The 15,840-nt window shown below is 48.1% G+C and overlaps 3 protein-coding genes and 3 non-coding genes across 11 annotated transcripts in view; 1 reads left to right on the plus strand and 5 right to left on the minus strand.

Annotated features, from left to right (window-relative positions):
- The window catches only part of arid4a (AT rich interactive domain 4A (RBP1-like)), a 13,266-nt gene extending 3,819 nt beyond the window's left edge, over positions 1-9,447 (minus strand). The window contains exons 1-20 of the mRNA XM_017407575.2: positions 9,361-9,447; positions 7,866-7,909; positions 6,590-6,700; positions 6,070-6,135; positions 5,865-5,955; positions 4,858-4,937; positions 4,688-4,785; positions 4,340-4,472; positions 4,093-4,172; positions 3,876-3,952; positions 3,608-3,795; positions 3,358-3,430; positions 2,628-2,722; positions 2,226-2,323; positions 1,864-2,125; positions 1,548-1,768; positions 1,302-1,463; positions 1,122-1,203; positions 208-424; positions 66-128 (exon numbers count right to left, since the gene is read on the minus strand). Coding sequence (XP_017263064.1) covers positions 66-128; positions 208-424; positions 1,122-1,203; positions 1,302-1,463; positions 1,548-1,768; positions 1,864-2,125; positions 2,226-2,323; positions 2,628-2,722; positions 3,358-3,430; positions 3,608-3,795; positions 3,876-3,952; positions 4,093-4,172; positions 4,340-4,472; positions 4,688-4,785; positions 4,858-4,937; positions 5,865-5,955; positions 6,070-6,135; positions 6,590-6,700; positions 7,866-7,871 — 2,203 coding nt within the window. The 5' untranslated portion in view covers positions 7,872-7,909; positions 9,361-9,447. The remainder of the gene's footprint in view (positions 1-65; positions 129-207; positions 425-1,121; positions 1,204-1,301; positions 1,464-1,547; positions 1,769-1,863; positions 2,126-2,225; positions 2,324-2,627; positions 2,723-3,357; positions 3,431-3,607; positions 3,796-3,875; positions 3,953-4,092; positions 4,173-4,339; positions 4,473-4,687; positions 4,786-4,857; positions 4,938-5,864; positions 5,956-6,069; positions 6,136-6,589; positions 6,701-7,865; positions 7,910-9,360) is intronic.
- LOC112450259 lies at positions 4,549-4,634 on the minus strand. Its single transcript, XR_003038812.1, has one exon. It is a non-coding gene; the product is annotated as a small nucleolar RNA SNORD53/SNORD92 (small nucleolar RNA).
- On the minus strand, positions 5,495-5,580 carry LOC112450260. Its single transcript, XR_003038813.1, has one exon. It is a non-coding gene; the product is annotated as a small nucleolar RNA SNORD53/SNORD92 (small nucleolar RNA).
- LOC112450255 lies at positions 6,248-6,333 on the minus strand. The gene has a single exon (XR_003038808.1). It is a non-coding gene; the product is annotated as a small nucleolar RNA SNORD53/SNORD92 (small nucleolar RNA).
- Positions 9,448-10,882: 1,435 nt separating the features above from the next.
- Positions 10,883-13,013, minus strand: timm9 (translocase of inner mitochondrial membrane 9 homolog). The gene is made up of 4 exons (XM_017407591.3): positions 12,764-13,013; positions 12,443-12,492; positions 11,844-11,939; positions 10,883-11,350 (listed from the first exon to the last, which is right to left on the minus strand). Exons 2-4 carry the CDS (start codon positions 12,482-12,484, stop codon positions 11,216-11,218), a joined length of 273 nt encoding a protein of 90 aa, XP_017263080.1. The 5' UTR covers positions 12,485-12,492; positions 12,764-13,013; the 3' UTR covers positions 10,883-11,215.
- Positions 13,014-13,629: 616 nt separating this feature from the next.
- Positions 13,630-15,840, plus strand: part of kiaa0586 (KIAA0586 ortholog) — a 20,666-nt gene continuing 18,455 nt past the window's right edge. For 2 of the 6 annotated variants that reach the window (XM_017407761.3, XM_025004100.2), the window contains exons 1-4: positions 13,632-14,211; positions 14,815-14,884; positions 15,206-15,407; positions 15,681-15,751. In XM_017407761.3, coding sequence (XP_017263250.1) covers positions 13,947-14,211; positions 14,815-14,884; positions 15,206-15,407; positions 15,681-15,751 — 608 coding nt within the window. In that variant the 5' untranslated portion in view covers positions 13,632-13,946. Of the gene's footprint in view, positions 14,212-14,724; positions 14,885-15,205; positions 15,408-15,680; positions 15,752-15,840 lie in introns of all 6 variants that reach the window. The other 4 variants (XM_017407763.3, XM_017407762.3, XM_017407760.3 and 1 more) reach the window with 4 other exon arrangements.

Raw genomic sequence — 15,840 nt, forward strand, 5'->3', positions numbered from 1 at the left:
GGGGGGGGAGTTAGATACAGGCATACGGCTCTTTAGCAGGAAACAGGAAGTGGAAATGTTCTCACCGTTGGACACCCGGTCCGATTCGTACATCCCAGAGGTCCTCCTGGTTCTCCTGCGGGGCGTGTCTGCAGAGAGGAGGAGTCATAAAGAAAACAGTCTAATGATGTCAGAGCGCCCGCAGCGGCGGATTGGTCCGTCTCTTACCGTCTCCGTTGGCCATGTTGGACAGCGGGTCTGTCTTGCTGTTTTTGCCATTGGACTGTCTCTCAGGGCTGGTGGTTCTGAGGACGCTGCGTCCAGGGGGTCCGGAGGGTCCGGTGGTTCTGATCTGAGGACGACCACGCTTCAGTCCTGGCGGTTTAAGCGTCCCCGCTGGAGGCTGCTTTTCTTCGTCTTTGTCTGGGTCGTCCCTGTCTCTGTTCTGAGAGGGGACACGATGACAATCAGAACCAGGAGGTGACACTGATGGATCTGATGATCACTGAAAATGGCCACTGATAGCGCCACATCTTGTCCACCATCTTGGTAGGTGCTTTATGACTCTGCCTGTTTACCTGTTAAAGCCTCGTTATAATAATAAACAGATATTAGACATACTGTGAAAACAGAAGACAAGAACATCTATTATATGTCTCCTAACAAACCCGGTCAAGTGTTAAAGGCGGCTAAACGCCGACCGAGAGCGCTACTACTGCTGTGAGTACTTCAGTCTAATAACTTTGTCTTTTTCCTTAAAAACCTGTGAATAGGCACTAATAAGGCACTAATATTTAGGCCTAGATAACTGAGTTTTTGTGGAGGGTTTTCACTGTTATTTAGCATAATTCACTCTTATAATACATTCTGCTGCCATGCTGGGAGAACTAAAGACGCCCATGTAGCACCTACCAAGATGGTGGCCTGATTTCTCGCCTCGTATCAAGATTGTGTTATGATTTAAGTGTATTTCTGTTTAGGTACTGATAATACTGATGACATCACTTCCTGGTTCTGATATCAACGAGTGCCCAGATCTGTATCAGAACCAAGCAGACCCGTTAAAGGGAACCAGGACCTGGACTCGGTGCTATAAATGACTAAAAGGTAAATGTTCCTGCAGGCTGTCTGTGGACGTTCACCTTCATCTTCCTCCTCTGTCTCGTCTTCGTCCCTTTCTCTGAGGGCCAGATGATGCGGTCAGCCTTCACCCACTCATCATACCTGAGGACCAGAACCAGCCGGGTCAGAACACGGACCGTCAGAACCCTGAAAACTCAAAAACATTTATCGCTAATTTCTGTTCTGGAAGCTCCGCCCACCTGACGTTCCAGCCGTAGTAATGAACCAGGTAGAACTGTTCTCCGTTGTCCATGTCGGTCTTCTTGATGTGAGCTTCGTAGATCTTCTGGGTCTTCCCTCGGCCGTACTTCACCCTGACCTTCGTCCCCGTCACAGAGTCTCCATCCTCCTCATCCTCGCTCCTAAAACAAACATTTTGGTTTAACGTTTGAAGAGATGGTATGAAGTTAAATATCACCAGGAAGTAAAACCATCTTCAGTCTCACCTGTTTCTTCGGGTCTCCTCGTCCCCCTCTTCCTCTTCTTCTTCCTCCTCCTCCTCCTCCTCTTCCTCCTCGTCTGATCCTTTTTCGGAATCATCCATCCGTCTGTTGCTGCGTCTCCTCCCCTCCCGCTGCTGCTCCTCGCTGTTCTCTGCTCCTCGCTCAGGATGATCCGGTCGATTGGACAGTTTGACCCGACTCCCCACACACCTCCTCCTCCTCCCCTAGAACAGCCCAAAGACCCGCTGGGTTCAGTTTCAGCAGAACTTCACGTCAGACCCAGACACTAAACACCAAAACAACAGGAGACACGTCTCACCCGAGGAGACATCTGTCTCTCCTTCATCTCTTTGTCGCTCTCGCTCTCAGAGTCGGCCTCCTCCTCGTCCTCCTCCTCCTCTTCCTCTTTCTTCTTCACCTCGACAGGCTCCGCCTTCAGCTGTGGAGCTGCGGACTCTCTAAGCTCGGCCCGGGACTTTTTATGGTTACTCAGGACCGTGTTGGGGTGGGGGTTGTTGTGGTGGATGGTCCTGAAGGTGATGGAGGCAGAGCGGCAGTACTCCTCAAACCCGTACAGATACCTGAAGGTCAAAGGTCAAATCATCAGAAGCTCTGGTCACATGACACCTAACAGGAAGTACAGCTGGTTCCACGTCAGCAGGTGAAACGAGCAGATCTTACTTCTTATAGGCCGTCTTAACGTTGTAGGACGCAGCAGAGTTCAGTATAGGGATCCCCAGGTCCATGTAGACCTGTTTCCACACAGTGCCGGACTCGATCTGAAACAGAACCAGAGTCCAGTCACCTGCAGCTCGGTTATCAGCGGACAGGACGGAGGAACCCGTCAGTCAGCGTCAGACAGCCAAGAAGATCATCAGGAGCTCAGTCAAGACTGCGAAACCTTCTTCAGCATCATCACTCACTCCCAGCTACAGGCCACCCTTCTTTAGCCCCACCCCCTCCTTCTCACCCACGCTTCATTAGCCCCACCCCCTCATTACCACCCCTCCTTCTCACCTCCCCTTCATTAGCCCCACTCCCCTCCTCACCCACTCTTCATTAGCCCCACCCCCTCCTCCTCACCTTGTGGCAGCCTCCCAGGTGATAGACCAGCCTGAAGAGCTTGAAGAGGTTCAGGTTTTTGTAGCCCAGCACGGGGGGCTTGTTGATGGGAGTCCCTGAGAAACACAGACCAACATCACGGTTCAGTAACTGTAATAAAGTCTGAACAGACTGAACATCCACCTGGGTCAAACTCAGGTAAGTCTCTTTCCTGTTTTATAATAAATGACAACATCCTGTCTGGGTTAGACTCTGCATATTTGAACCAAAGACAGTCAGGGTCAAAGGTCAAAGGCGTTTAGGTATCTGTTGCTTGATTGGTTGTGTGGGGGAGTAGGCGGGGCTTACAGCTCTACGTTCTGAATACAACATGGCCCCTCCTATAAACCGGGTGCTACAGAGGGAGACAGACGAGGCGTCCATCTTTCCATGCAGCTCCTGATTTTAGACTTTTTAATGAGCTCAGACTTGTTTTCATCCCTCGGTTTGGAGATAAAGTTCTGTTCTGGGCTGGAACCAGAAGAACCAGCAGTGGTGGTCCGGTACCAGGAGGAAATGGGTTTATTGTCAGCCTGTGTTAGTCACAGGTCACAGGTCACATGACTAAGGTCCAAACTGATTCACATCAGGCCTTTTTAATCTAATTACAGCTGATTTCAGGAAGATAAGAGTTGGGCCCACGATGTGAGTCTCTTCATGGCTGAATCATTTCATCATTCTGTGATCTGACACGTTTGTGTTTCAGCTTCACCTCTGTCCTCCATGAATTTATACAGCTGCTGGAGGAAGTTGTCTCTCTCCTCAGGGTCCTCCTCTTCCTCCGGCTGCACACACACACACACACACACAGAAGACAGGTGAATCTACAGGTCAAACCTCAGCTCAGTATCTGAGAATCGGACCGAGTTAGAACCATTTTCAGGTTTTCCAGGGTCGATTAGCAGCAGCAGCCATAAACGGCAGGCAGTAACACATAACAGTGAGATGTGTTAAAACTTCACCTCCTCCTTTATGTGCTTCTTCTTCTTCTCTTCACAGTCGTCCACATCCTCTTCCTCCTCCTCTTCCTCACTCTCCTTCTCATCTTTGTCGTCTTCGCTAGAGGACGAGTCGAGGATCTGACTCATGTCCATCTTCCACGCGTCTGGAACCTCCCTGCTCCTCAGGAATGTCTGGGCTTCTTCGAAACCTGCTGGAGGAAAAGGAGGATGATGAGGAGGAGGAGGATGAAGCACAGAGCAGACAGAGGGATGGAGGAGGAAGCTTCACCTCTCCTGCTGAACAGGTCAGACTTGGCGATGCTGATGGAGGTGACCAGGTGGGCGTGTCTCTTTGCCACAGTGTAGCTGCAGGATGACACAGAACCAGTTAGACCCGAACCGTCCGACGGTTCTGACCCGATGGCAGAAACATCACGTAACATCTGTTAGCTAACATGATCGGTCATGTGACTCCAAGGACGTTGAAAACCAAAAGTTCAACTCACAGCTTCCCGTCGTGGAAAGACCTGACCAGACACTGATCCTTCTTCACCAGCAGCTCGTCGCTGCAGCTGGGCGCCACCACCTGCAGAACCAACAAACACCATCATGTCCACAGCAACATGGCTTCCACTCAGGAAGGAAGGAAAACTGGGTCAGACAGAAATATGAACAATGCGTCTGCAACGCATCTGGTCCTCAGATCAGAGCGCTGAAACGGGACAGCTGCAGCTACAGATCATCTGGGTTTACCAGAGCCATGAACCAGTTGGCGGACTCCTCCACGTTCTCGATGCTGCAGATCTGTCCCAGCAGCTCATCGCTCAGCCTCTTCCTCTCCTCCTCCTCGTCCTCACTGGTCGAAGTGTCGTTCTCCTCGTCGGCTCTGAGATCCAAACATAAAGTCAGGAGTTCCACAGATAAAGCCGAACACACGGCTCATCACTGTAGCTGGCAGCGGATTGGTCAGACAGCCAAGAGAAGTTGTGACATCATCTGATGTCATCAGGTCACTGAGCGAAACCATTTCTCAGCTTCATCACTCCTAAATATTCCTACTTCCTGACGTTTAAAATGTCTCTGAAAGAACTAAAAACTCACACGGCCTGGGAGGAGCGCCGCCCGCCTCGGTTTGACTTTTTACCGATCACCGGAGTGCCAAAATGCTCCGGGTTCGTCAGCGGCAGCTGGTCCAGCGTCTGCAGGGAGGAAGGCTTTTAAGACACTTCATGACCTCCGGCCTCGAGTCGTTTTCAGAGCCGACAACTCACCTCGCCCACGGCGAAATGCCTCCCGCCCTTCAGACACAGAGACGTTCGACGGAGAGTCTTCTCATCCCCATCATCAAAAACTGGAACACAGAGCAGGTGATAGATTAAAGACCGGCCTTCAGGGAGGAGCAACACCAAATCTGATCGACTTTAATCACATTTATTTGGTTTTTGAAGCAGTGTCGAGGATCTCTAATCAGAACTCAGATGAAATAATTATTTGTCTGACAGACCAAAATATCTGTGCCCTGAAAAGTTTCAAGTTTTATTTGATGCTTCTCTTCAGGAGCTGCATTTCCTGCCAGTCAAAGTGGAGGAGATGTTTTCACTCAAAATAGGGCGGGGCTTTGTTTCACCCCAAAAAAGAGGCAGGGCTTAGATTTTATCCTAAGGCTGTGCGGCTTTGCTTTAACTAAGATGGGAATTTAATTTCATTATTTACACCCAAAAATGGGCGTTGTACCTGGATACCTAGGTAGCAGTATTCTAGCAGTATAATGATCCAAAAAAGGGGCGGAGCCTCGTGCAGAAGCTAAGCGCCTGGCTGCGTTGCTTCACTCGATAATAGTTGGAACGTTACTGCCACCTACTGGTCGCCTGTACAATCGTTGGGGTCATCACTGCAGCTGGCAGCGGATTGGTCAGACAGCCAAGAGAAGTTGTGACATCATCTAATGTCATCAGGTCACTTAGCGAAACCATTTCTCAGCTTCATCACTCCTCCTCCTCAGCCAGCTGAATGTGATGAAGACAACGGTCTGAGCCTCCATGAGGCTGCAGACGTGCATCACTTCCTGTTTCCCTCAGGACGTTTCAAAGAAATCATCTTAATCTCTTAAACTCTGGACCCAGCCTGGGCTCAAACCTGCGGCCTCAGGGTTACACTGACCACCGAGGTACCGCGGCCTCCTTAAAATAAAGCCTGTTAGCAGAGCAGGAACCAGGAGAACTCTGTGTGAGGTTCTGGTGCGAGCCCGGCGTCAGGAGGGGGGGTGAGTGGACCTTACCCACAGTGTAGAGGCTGGCGTCTGTCAGCTTACTGATGACGGCCTCGCCGCACACCCCCTCGTTGGTCTTCACCTCCACCGAGGAACCCACCTGAAGAACCACACAGACACATTGACATCAGAGGGACACGTCCAACAAGGTGAACAGAACCTTCAACGGAAAGGAGAACCCAAACACACGGAACCAACAATAAATCCATCTTACCCTGAGGGGCCCTTTGACCTGGTCGTCCTGAACCACCTGAGACGTGTTTTCACCTTTCAGAGTCACCTGCAGAGAGGAGGACAACAGGTCAACATGTCCACACACAGAATTCTGTCCCCAGGACACTCTGTCCTGCATGAAGCAGATGTTTGGGCTCATCACTGTAGCTGGCAGCGGATTGGTCAGACAGCCAAGAGAAGTTGTGACATCATCTGATGTCATCAGGTCACTTAGCGAAACCATTTCTCAGCTTCATCACTCCTCCTCCTCAGCCAGCTGAATGTCCACCCATCCTTGTCTTTTAGCCTCTCTGGGTCTCGGGGAGCTGGTGTCCATCTCCAGCAGACACCCGGGACAGGTCTCCAGTCCATCACAGGGACACAGAGACAGTCTCGCCCACATCTCGGGACAGTTTAGACCTGCTCTGAGGGACAGGTTAGTCCCTCAGAGTAGGTGACCCGCTGCCACCTGTCCTGACCCTGGTTCTGACCCGCTGACCCCTGTCAGCTCCCAGTCTTACCTTGACCTTCACCATGCGTTTAACAGTCTTGATTTTGGCTTCACAGAAGGCTCCTCTGTACTTGGCGCTGACCTCCGTCCCCACGGTCAGGTAGGCAGGCTCATCTGCTGCCTGAAACACACACACACACACGTCAGTTGGGACAGCTATGGAACCAGAACCTGCTCTGCAGCACATCCCAGACCCGGTTTGTTGTGTCAGTAACGATATAACGACTGAACTTTTGGACCCCCTGTCTTCTAACGGTCTGTTTGTTGACACTTTCTCGGCACAGGAAGTTAGTTTCACTACAGACCAGGTTTTACCTGCACAGGTGGAAATGATAACTTAACTGCAGACGACTCTGGTTTCTCCTGAGACCCAGGTTCAGATATGAAGTTTGGGTTTTCTCAATAATTCACCTTTTTATTTTCCAGCTCCAACTAAAGACTCTCAGATCTTTGATTGTTATTTACACAGAGAACAGAATTTTATTTGATTTGGTTCTGCTGTCGTCTCCACTCAAACCTGCAGTTTTCCCATTTTTACTAAACCCAGAAGAGGCGACGAGTCAAAAGGATGGAGAAGATTTCCCTCCGATCAGGAACATTCAGTCTCTATGTTCTCCCAGGTTTGTCATGAAGGAAGCGGTTCTGATCTGAAACAACGTTCCTCGCAGCTTTGTGTTGGTGAGACGCCGACAGACGAGGCGAGGAGGGACACAGATAAAAACTCAGAAATGGATTTTATGAATCTGCTGCTGCTTCCTGTTAAACTTTGTGTTTCCTGTCAGTAACAGAGCCGGACCGACTTCAGTGACTCCATGTTTATTCCCTTTTACGCTGTTTTCAGTGTCAGGTTAGCGTCCACGCTGCTGGATAAAAAGGTTCTGTTAGATGTAACTGCAGCATGAAAATATATTAATAAATGTTTATATAAAATACAGGAAGTGCCTAAAGAGTCCCAGCCTCAGTGAGGAGACGCTCCCATCATGTCAGGGTTTGTTTTTAATTTGATTTTATTGCTGCTGTGGCTGTTTATGTTTCAGCTGATAAAAATAAAACTTCTTATTTTCAGGTTTCTGACAGAACCTGCCTTCTTTTACCTAACTGTGACCCGATGTAACAACCCGTTAACGATTCAAATGTTCTGGTTTTATCTTATTCTCCTACAGATGTTCTTCATCACAGACTGAAACCGGGTCCAACAGAACTGAAACCGGACCCAGGTGACCCGTTCTGAGCTGGTCTGGACCCTGGATCCCGGTCTCGGTTTATGTGGCAGGACTGACACTCACCTTCATCTCCTCGGCTAGTCCAGGGAGTCCAGCTCGAAGGATCACTGGAAGACAGAACCACAGAGAGGTTTGGGTTAGTGGAGAAGGTTCTACAGAACCCTGACGGGTTAAAGAAGCTGGTTCTACAGAACCCTGATGGGTTAATCGAGAAGGTTCTACAGAACTCTGATGGGTTAAAGAAGCTGGTTCTGCAGAACCCTGACGGGTTAAAGGAGTTGGTTCTGCAGAACCCTGATGGGTTAAAGAAGCTGGTTCTGCAGAACCCTGATGGGTTAGTGGAGAAGGTTCTACAGAACCCTGATGGGTTAATCGAGAAGGTTTTACAGAACTCTGATGGGTTAAAGAAGCTGGTTCTGCAGAACCCTGACGGGTTAAAGGAGCTGGTTCTGCAGAACCCTGATGGGTTAATCAAGAAGGTTCTACAGAACTCTGACGGGTTAAAGAAGCTGGTTCTACAGAACCCTGACGGGTTAAAGAAGCTGGTTCTGCAGAACCCTGATGGTTTAGGGTTAAGTTGGAGCCCGGTGGGTTCAGGTCAGAACCTGTGGACCTCATCAGGTCGGAACCTTTGTAGCCATCAGATCAGAACCTTCAGGGCTGAGCAGGTTCGGGTCGGATCCCCGGGTCGGAACCTTCGGGGCTAACCCACTAGCCACGCGCCTGTTAGCTCAGGCATTCTTCGGCTCGGAGCAGCCCCGCTCCTCCTCCTCCTCCTCCTCCCCCCTCCCTCAACCCGGATCAGTAAATATGATCCAAACAGCCCGGACAAACTTAGCTAGCAGCCTTTACTTTAGCCGAACCTGCGGTCCCGGTGAGCGCGGGCTCTTAGGGCTCGGCGAACGGCTCGGTTCGGGTCGCGGAGCGGCACCGGAGCCGTCAGGAAGGAGGCTTTTCACTTCCCGCTCCGCTCGGAGTCACGTCGCCATCACGGCTCGCCATGTCAGTTAGCTCGGCTAATTTTACCCCCGCGTCCTCCCCCATCGAAGCCGCCCGCGGTCGGGAGGGAAATCCGCACCGAACGACCGAGTCCCGACCCGAAACAAAGTCCAGAGAGCGAGCGAACCGAGCGGGTTCTGCCGGGCTCTCTCCCGTCCGGAGCGACGTTAGCTTGTCGGCTAAAACTAGCCAGTTTGTCATCAGACGGCGATTTAAACTGTCAGGCGGAGAAGAGCGGCTCCGACCCGAGACCACACGGACCGCCGTTCGGTTCCGAATATGAATGAAGTTTCATCCCGCCGAACCGGGAGCCCGTGACATTGGACCGAGCCGGAGCTGCCGGGAAGTTATTTATTTAATAAGCGGCTCTTCCACAAACTAGGCGCAGGAGCTTCACATTTCTTCACTGCCATTCAGTTCCCCCAGCGCGGCTCGGACGGAGACATCCAGCCGCCCAACCCGCCCACATCCCGCCGCCCCCCCGGGCGGAATATGCGCCACGTTTGGACGGGTCGCGGGAAAACGTCATTTTAGGACGAAAATCGAGGTTTATACTTACATTTACCGCCGCCGTCGCTTCCTCTCTCGCTCGGGCTGCAAAGCGATACACGAACAACAAGCTGTTGAGCTCAGAGCTGCGTTTCCCGGCACCTGATTGGCTGAGGTGACAGCGGCAGTCATGAGCAAGACATCTGATTGGCGGAAGGTTTCTCCCATTTCTATTGGACGTGCTTCGTACGAAATCGCTGATTGGTCGATACAAACGCGGCGCCACGAGGGAAATGACGACAGCCGAAGGCGTATTGTCCAATCAGAGACGAGTAAAAATGAAAGCGGAAAAAAGAAGCGCAAAACAGGATTGTGATTGGACAGAAATCCCTCCCTTCCAGCAGCAGCGCGTTTTGATTGGCTGAGCGGGCTTCCTTGTTTGTCCCAGCAGCGTGGGAAGTCCGGCCCAGCTACGTGCTGGATATCTGCGCACTAAACTTCTTACAAAAATCTGTCAAATTAGCTCGTTTTCCGACCAGACTTCACATGTTTCTGTGAATATACGAAGACCTTTTTACAAATGTTGGAAATCTGCTGAAAGACCGCGCTGAGAGGTCCACAAACCTCCCCACCGAGCCGCTGCTTGTTTCTGTGGTTAAAAATTAAATAATTAAACCTAAAGTTGTTTAATAATGTCTCATATTTGTTCTGCTTGTTGGGGTCAACAAATGCAGACACACAGAGACGATGTAGGACCTTAAATAACACTGATTATTTTTAATAACTTCACTGTTTTTAATCAGCAGGACTAAGAGGAAGACGCGAGCGGGGCTGTGACGTCACGCGCAGCCGTGACGAGATCCGCACGTCACTGGAGGTCATCGAGCTGGATGAGAGGTTCAGATTTATTTTAGGAATAATTCATGGAGGCGAAACGCTCAAACAGAAAATCTTTTTACAATCCTTAAAATAAGAATCCATCTTTTAAATAAAGCCTTAGAGCAGAATGAGAACATGTTGTTCTGACCTAGAACCAGAAGTCCAGATAAACGGAGAACGTGTCAGGATCTCAGTGAGAACATCAGGTTCTGACCAGCCACTGATCTGGGAGCAGTTTGTTCGGCAGGAAGTGTCCATATTTGGACAAAAGGTGGAGCTGATGTCACTAATAACTGCTGATGAGTTGATATTAACTCAGCTGCAGAGAAATCCTGAGAACAGGAGCTGCTGGAACCGGTACACGTTTTTCATTTACCAGAACCAGCTGGGAGCTCATCCTCGGCTCGTGGGTCCAAACTGTGCACAGAGTGGAACCATCTGATTTAAATGAAGTTCTGTGGATTCAGAGACAAACAGTCCTCCTTTAAACCTGCTTGGACCTGACGTCCACAGAGGTGGACATCACATCAGAACAAACAGCAAAGAGAGCCTAAGAGTTCAGGTCGGAGGTTAAATCTGTGGTTTAAGAAGGTAAACGTCCTGATAACAACTTTTCAGGCTGGTTACAAACAAAAAGTCTGCAGTCATTTCTTTAAAAACACAAAAGAACCAATCAGAACCAAGAAAATCTGCAGCAAAAACATCAACAAAAATTGAATGATTGGTGGTTTTATTTTTTCCTCACACAAAAACATTTAAATCCAACAAGATTGAACAAAAGCATAAAAATCTAAACGTAAATATTCCGATTAAAAGACATCTGAGCAGGTTTCTGGACCTGCAGGACCGTCAGGGTGACAGACGGGTCTCCGGTCAGGTGTCAGCGCTCCGGGTCCGTTTGAACCGAAAACAGAACTTCAGTCTTTCTGCTGGAGGCCGTGGGCCTGCTGGACCAGGACTGGGACCAGGACCGGGGCTGGGACCAGGACCTGGACCGGGACCTGGACCAGGACCAGGACCAGGCTGTGACCCGGACCAGCAGTGGATCAGCGAGGCTGTGCCAGCAGTCCAGCTTTAGCAGCCAGAGCCTCGTTCTGCTGAATGTGGTACTCCTGGAAGCGCATGGAGATCCGCTGAGTCATCTTCAGGTACTTCTGCAGGCAGGACTCGGAGCAGCTGGACTGGAACCACAGGAACAACAACAGAACCGGGTCACTAAGGCAGGTTCAAATAGAACCCAAACATTTCTGTTCAGTTAGAAACCTCACTGTAACATGTTAGATCTGTCTAAAATAACTGACATCACTGCGTTACGACTGCATTAATCTGTTACAATCATCTGAACTCTGTTGTGATGTCATACAGCGGCGTTAGCTAAAGAGCTAAACCAACGTTAGCTCTCCGTCGTTCTGATCGTCGCTCGTTTTCTTTCAGTCAAATATCTGCTGACAAACTTACAGGATTATCTTCGTAAATGTAAAAAAAACGCTTAACCTGTTTAGAAAACTCCACCCATCGATGAAATTACGGCTCATGATGAAAGTATAACTGTGCTGAGAAAGCAGGAGGCGGAGTTTGGCGTTGTAGCCGCCGCCCCGTCATAAAACAGCGAACCGCGGTAAACGAAGAACTCCCAGAATTCTGTCCGCTGTTTGATCACCTGGTTTTATTTACCTCCTCAGGCTTCACGTCTCTCGTGGTGAAGTCTTTGACGCAGTCCATGAAACAGTTCTCCGTTACTTTGTTGTACGTTCCCAGGAACTCCTTGAACTGAAACAGGAAACAGGAAACAGACGCTTGGTTAAAAACAAACAAATATTTAAAACTTATCGACGGGCAGCTACATGCAGAAGCTTTCAGACACACCTGTTCCACCTGAGATCAGTTCTCATTATCGCCCACCAACACAAGGCGAAGGCGGGTGATAATGTTTCTCCCTGTGTTACATCTCATGGTACACCTACAACTGACCTTAACGACTACGACTCAGGGAAGTTTAAAGACAGCTACATTCTGGTGTGGTAGTAGCTGAGAGTCATCCCCACCACATCCCCTGAGCGCGACAGACTGAGAAGCACGGCTTGGAAAGCAGCGGGCGATATGCATTCCTTCAAGGAATACTGGGCCTTGAATTCTGAAAGGTTCCCTGCAGGTTCTGAAGATGGATCAGGTTCTGAAGATGGATCAGATCACCTGCAGGTTCTGAAGCTGGATCAGATCACCTGCAGGTTCTGAAGCCGGGTTACCTGCAGGTTCTGGAACAAAGAGCTCACCTGTTTGATCTGGTCGGACTCAGACACCTGGACCGCCGCCATGTTTCCCTCTGGAGACAATCACACCACACACATTTTATAAACTCTGATTTCTGTTTTACATGAGCTGGTTTATAAATCAGCCTCTTTAAAACGTCTTATTTGACCTAATTTTATTTTTATCTGCGTGTTTTTAAATAAAATCGTGTCACGAGTTTAACTGTTGAGGCTGAACACGTTTTTCCCGGCGGTAAAACCGATAGTTTCCATGTTTGTTTTATTTTTTTTTCTTTAATACGACAACAAACCCGCGTGTTAGATAGCTTTTTTAATGTTACTTGCCTGAATCGGTACCGATGTGTGCCAGTGTCCGGTCCAAACGAGCCTGATGACCAGAACCGCGAAGGGCGCAGGAGCTAACTCAGCCGCAGATTCCGCACAAATAGTTCAAACGTTTTAATTTACAGGAAAAGACGCTTTAATAAGAGTCGTTTTGGTTAAATTTATATATTTAAATTAGCTTCTTTTTTATAAACACTTGGCTGAGGTAGTTAATCAAAATAGTCTACAAGCCAAGAACAAACCGTGGCGAAAGTGTCACAAAACTCTTAACTTCTTCTTCTTGAGTTTATTTACTGACGGAACATAGTCGCCACCTAGTGGACAAAATGTAAAACAATGCGAGGCGTTCAAAGACCCTTTGTTGTATTTACTTCTTTTTGTGAATAATATTTCTTTCTGTAGATTTATGCACTTCACATGTTTGAAAATGAGAGTTAATAAAATTTCACTTGTTTCTTTTGGTTCTCCTAATGTTTTATTACAAGTTCAGATGATTCTGAGTCTGTCCTGATATACTTCACCTTAAAAAAGCTGCACTGGTAGCAGGTCTGTTGGGTTTTTAAACCTTATTGTCAGTATTTAAATATAAAATCAAACTGTATAAAAACAAAACAAGCACAATATCTCAAAATATACGGGTAATTGTCAAGCTGTGAGCGAATAAAACACTGTATCAGGTAACAATTGAGGAAAATTGCAAGAAAAAAGGGTAAAACCAATGAATATATATCTATAGACGTACAGATTCATATAAAAAATAAGATCACATTAAAGTGAATTTGATAACTGACAGTTCAAAGTAGAGTTTATTTGGTTCTGTAGGTAAATGTATGTGATGACACAGCTCGGCCTCTCCAGCAGGGGGCAGCAGAACGCTCGGCGGGCGGCACTCTGCTGGAAATTCAGTCGTAGAAGAAGGAGCCGAAGAGGCGGAAGTTAGAAGAACTGTTTTTCTTTGTAGATTTCATGTTTTTTACACTAAAGTTGTTAGTCTGAAGTGCTTTGGCGCCGTTTCCTGAGTTTAATCTGATCATTTTTTATAAGAATGTTATTGTATAGCTCTAGCTTCTTATTTTAAAGAAAAGATGAAGAAGCGGGAAGTTTGAAAATCCGTTCTGTAAAACTGGACCCGAACCTGTCAAAGCAGTTTTATTAAAACCAGAATAAACCCGTGGCTCTAGTTATGTTGTATAATCCGGATCGGAGTCCGGATCGGAGTCCGGATCTGTCGTCCTGCAGCTCGGACACCGGGAAGGTTTTAATCCGCTCTACTCGTGTTCTGGTTCCGGACCGCGGAGACGAGTCCCAGCCGGTCCAGATCACGGTCCGGAGGCTGCTGGACACTCCCCACCTTCATCGGACCGAGCAGAATCTCACGAGACACGTTGGAGCCGGACCGAAACCAGGCGACTCGGATCCGGATCAGGGAGCAGCGAGTTCTCGGTCCGGTAAGAACCGGGTCATCAGAACCAGCAGCTAGAGAGGTCATTAAACAAGTTTTGGGTTTGTTCTGGGTCACTCTGGGTGGGAAGTTTAGTTTTTGTTTTCTTCTTTGGGTCTGTTACCATGGTAACAGAAGAAACCGGAAACACGTTCAGTTGTTTTATTTTGAAAATATTCACAAACAGGAAGTAGATCTGGTTCTGATTTATAGCAAATTAAAGATTTTTACTTTATTAACTTTTTTATTGTTCCCCGAGGACTATTTCCTACTTTTATCTTTTATTAAATACTCTAGTTTAGATAAATTGATCCCAGAGTGAATTAAAAAAATTTTTTTTTTCATTTTAGTAATTGAAATGTTTTATTATTTAAATACGTTTTATTGTATTCTTTCCTAAAATGATAAAAAGTCCTTCCAGCTTGCAGCTAAAATGTTTTTTTTTCTGCTATGAGAATAAAATATTTGTAAAAATATATTTAACTCTGATATTGTTTTTTACTTTGAAACATCTCTGTAGGGATAATGTAGTTTTAACGTCTCCATAAGTGAATCAGCTCCTTTCAGTCCTGACGTCATGTCGCGTCTCTGCTTCCGTCGTCGTCCTCAGATCAGGAGCTGCTGACGTCCTGCTTCACCACCGGACAGAGAGGAGCTGTCCTCGAAGCTCTGAGACAACGGTGAGAAAACGAGTCAAAACCAGGATCCAGGTGTTAAAAACCAGCGAGGACACACACATGGCTGCTACTTTCTAATACGACTCAGGGACACCCTGACGCGGTCCTACAGAGACTCAGGGACACCCTAACGCGGTCCAACATAGACTCAGAGACTCAGGGACACCCTGACGCGGTCCAACAGAGACTCAGTCTCACAAAGACTCGATGGAGACTCGATCAGAGACGGAATCAGTAAAGAAACAGACTGAAATGCTCAGAAACCTTAAATTCACAGCAGTTTCATGTATTTTATTTATTCTCTTCCTGTCTGTATCTGCTCAGCTGTCACAGCGCCCCCCGCAGGAGGGAGGTCAGCGTACAGCTGCTGGAACCCAGGATGCCCCAGAACCCTCTGACGGGTCAGGGTCCAGACAGCGTGGCGGCGGTTCTGACTGAGCCGGATCGATCCTCCGGTCACCTGGGGGACACCAGCAACATGGCAGCTGTAGCAGCTGCTACTGCTGTGGCTGCTCCTCTCATTAAGGTAGGTTCTGTTGGCACCAACAAACCGCCATGTTTTAAAATCTTCTGACCTAAATTATATGAAACTAAATAAAGGAGAACCCCTGAATGAGTTCTGGGTGGTTCTGTATCAGAACGTTCTGCTCGTATTTAAATGAGGTTCATATTTGTGTCAAACCGTCTGATTTAAAGGAATAACATGTTTGTTCATCATGTCATTTATATAACAGAGCGAAACGACCAGATTAAATCAATATTTAGATTATTTATTCATGTTCCTGAATGTTGTGTTTAGGCTCAATCAGACATCGAGGCGCGGATGTCTCAGCTGGCTGAGGGCGTTCAGAGGCTGCTGCACACCAACAGGTACGCACACCTGTCACACCAACAGGTACACACCAACAGGTACACACCAACAGGTACGCACACCTGTCACACCAACAGGTACACACCAT

The sequence above is a fragment of the Kryptolebias marmoratus genome, linkage group LG10, assembly GCF_001649575.2.
Source record: "Kryptolebias marmoratus isolate JLee-2015 linkage group LG10, ASM164957v2, whole genome shotgun sequence".
NCBI lineage: Eukaryota > Metazoa > Chordata > Actinopteri > Cyprinodontiformes > Rivulidae > Kryptolebias > Kryptolebias marmoratus.

Excerpts from the sequence above, each read along its gene's own strand:
- timm9 (XM_017407591.3), bottom strand. The coding sequence starts at position 12,484 with ATGGCGGCGGTCCAGGTGTCTGAGTCCGACCAGATCAAACAG. Across the intron at positions 11,940-12,442 it reads AGTCCGACCAGATCAAACAG|TTCAAGGAGTTCCTGGGAAC; the intron begins GTGAGCTCTTTG and ends TTCCTGTTTCAG. Across the intron at positions 11,351-11,843 it reads GAGACGTGAAGCCTGAGGAG|TCCAGCTGCTCCGAGTCCTG; the intron begins GTAAATAAAACC and ends CTGTGGTTCCAG.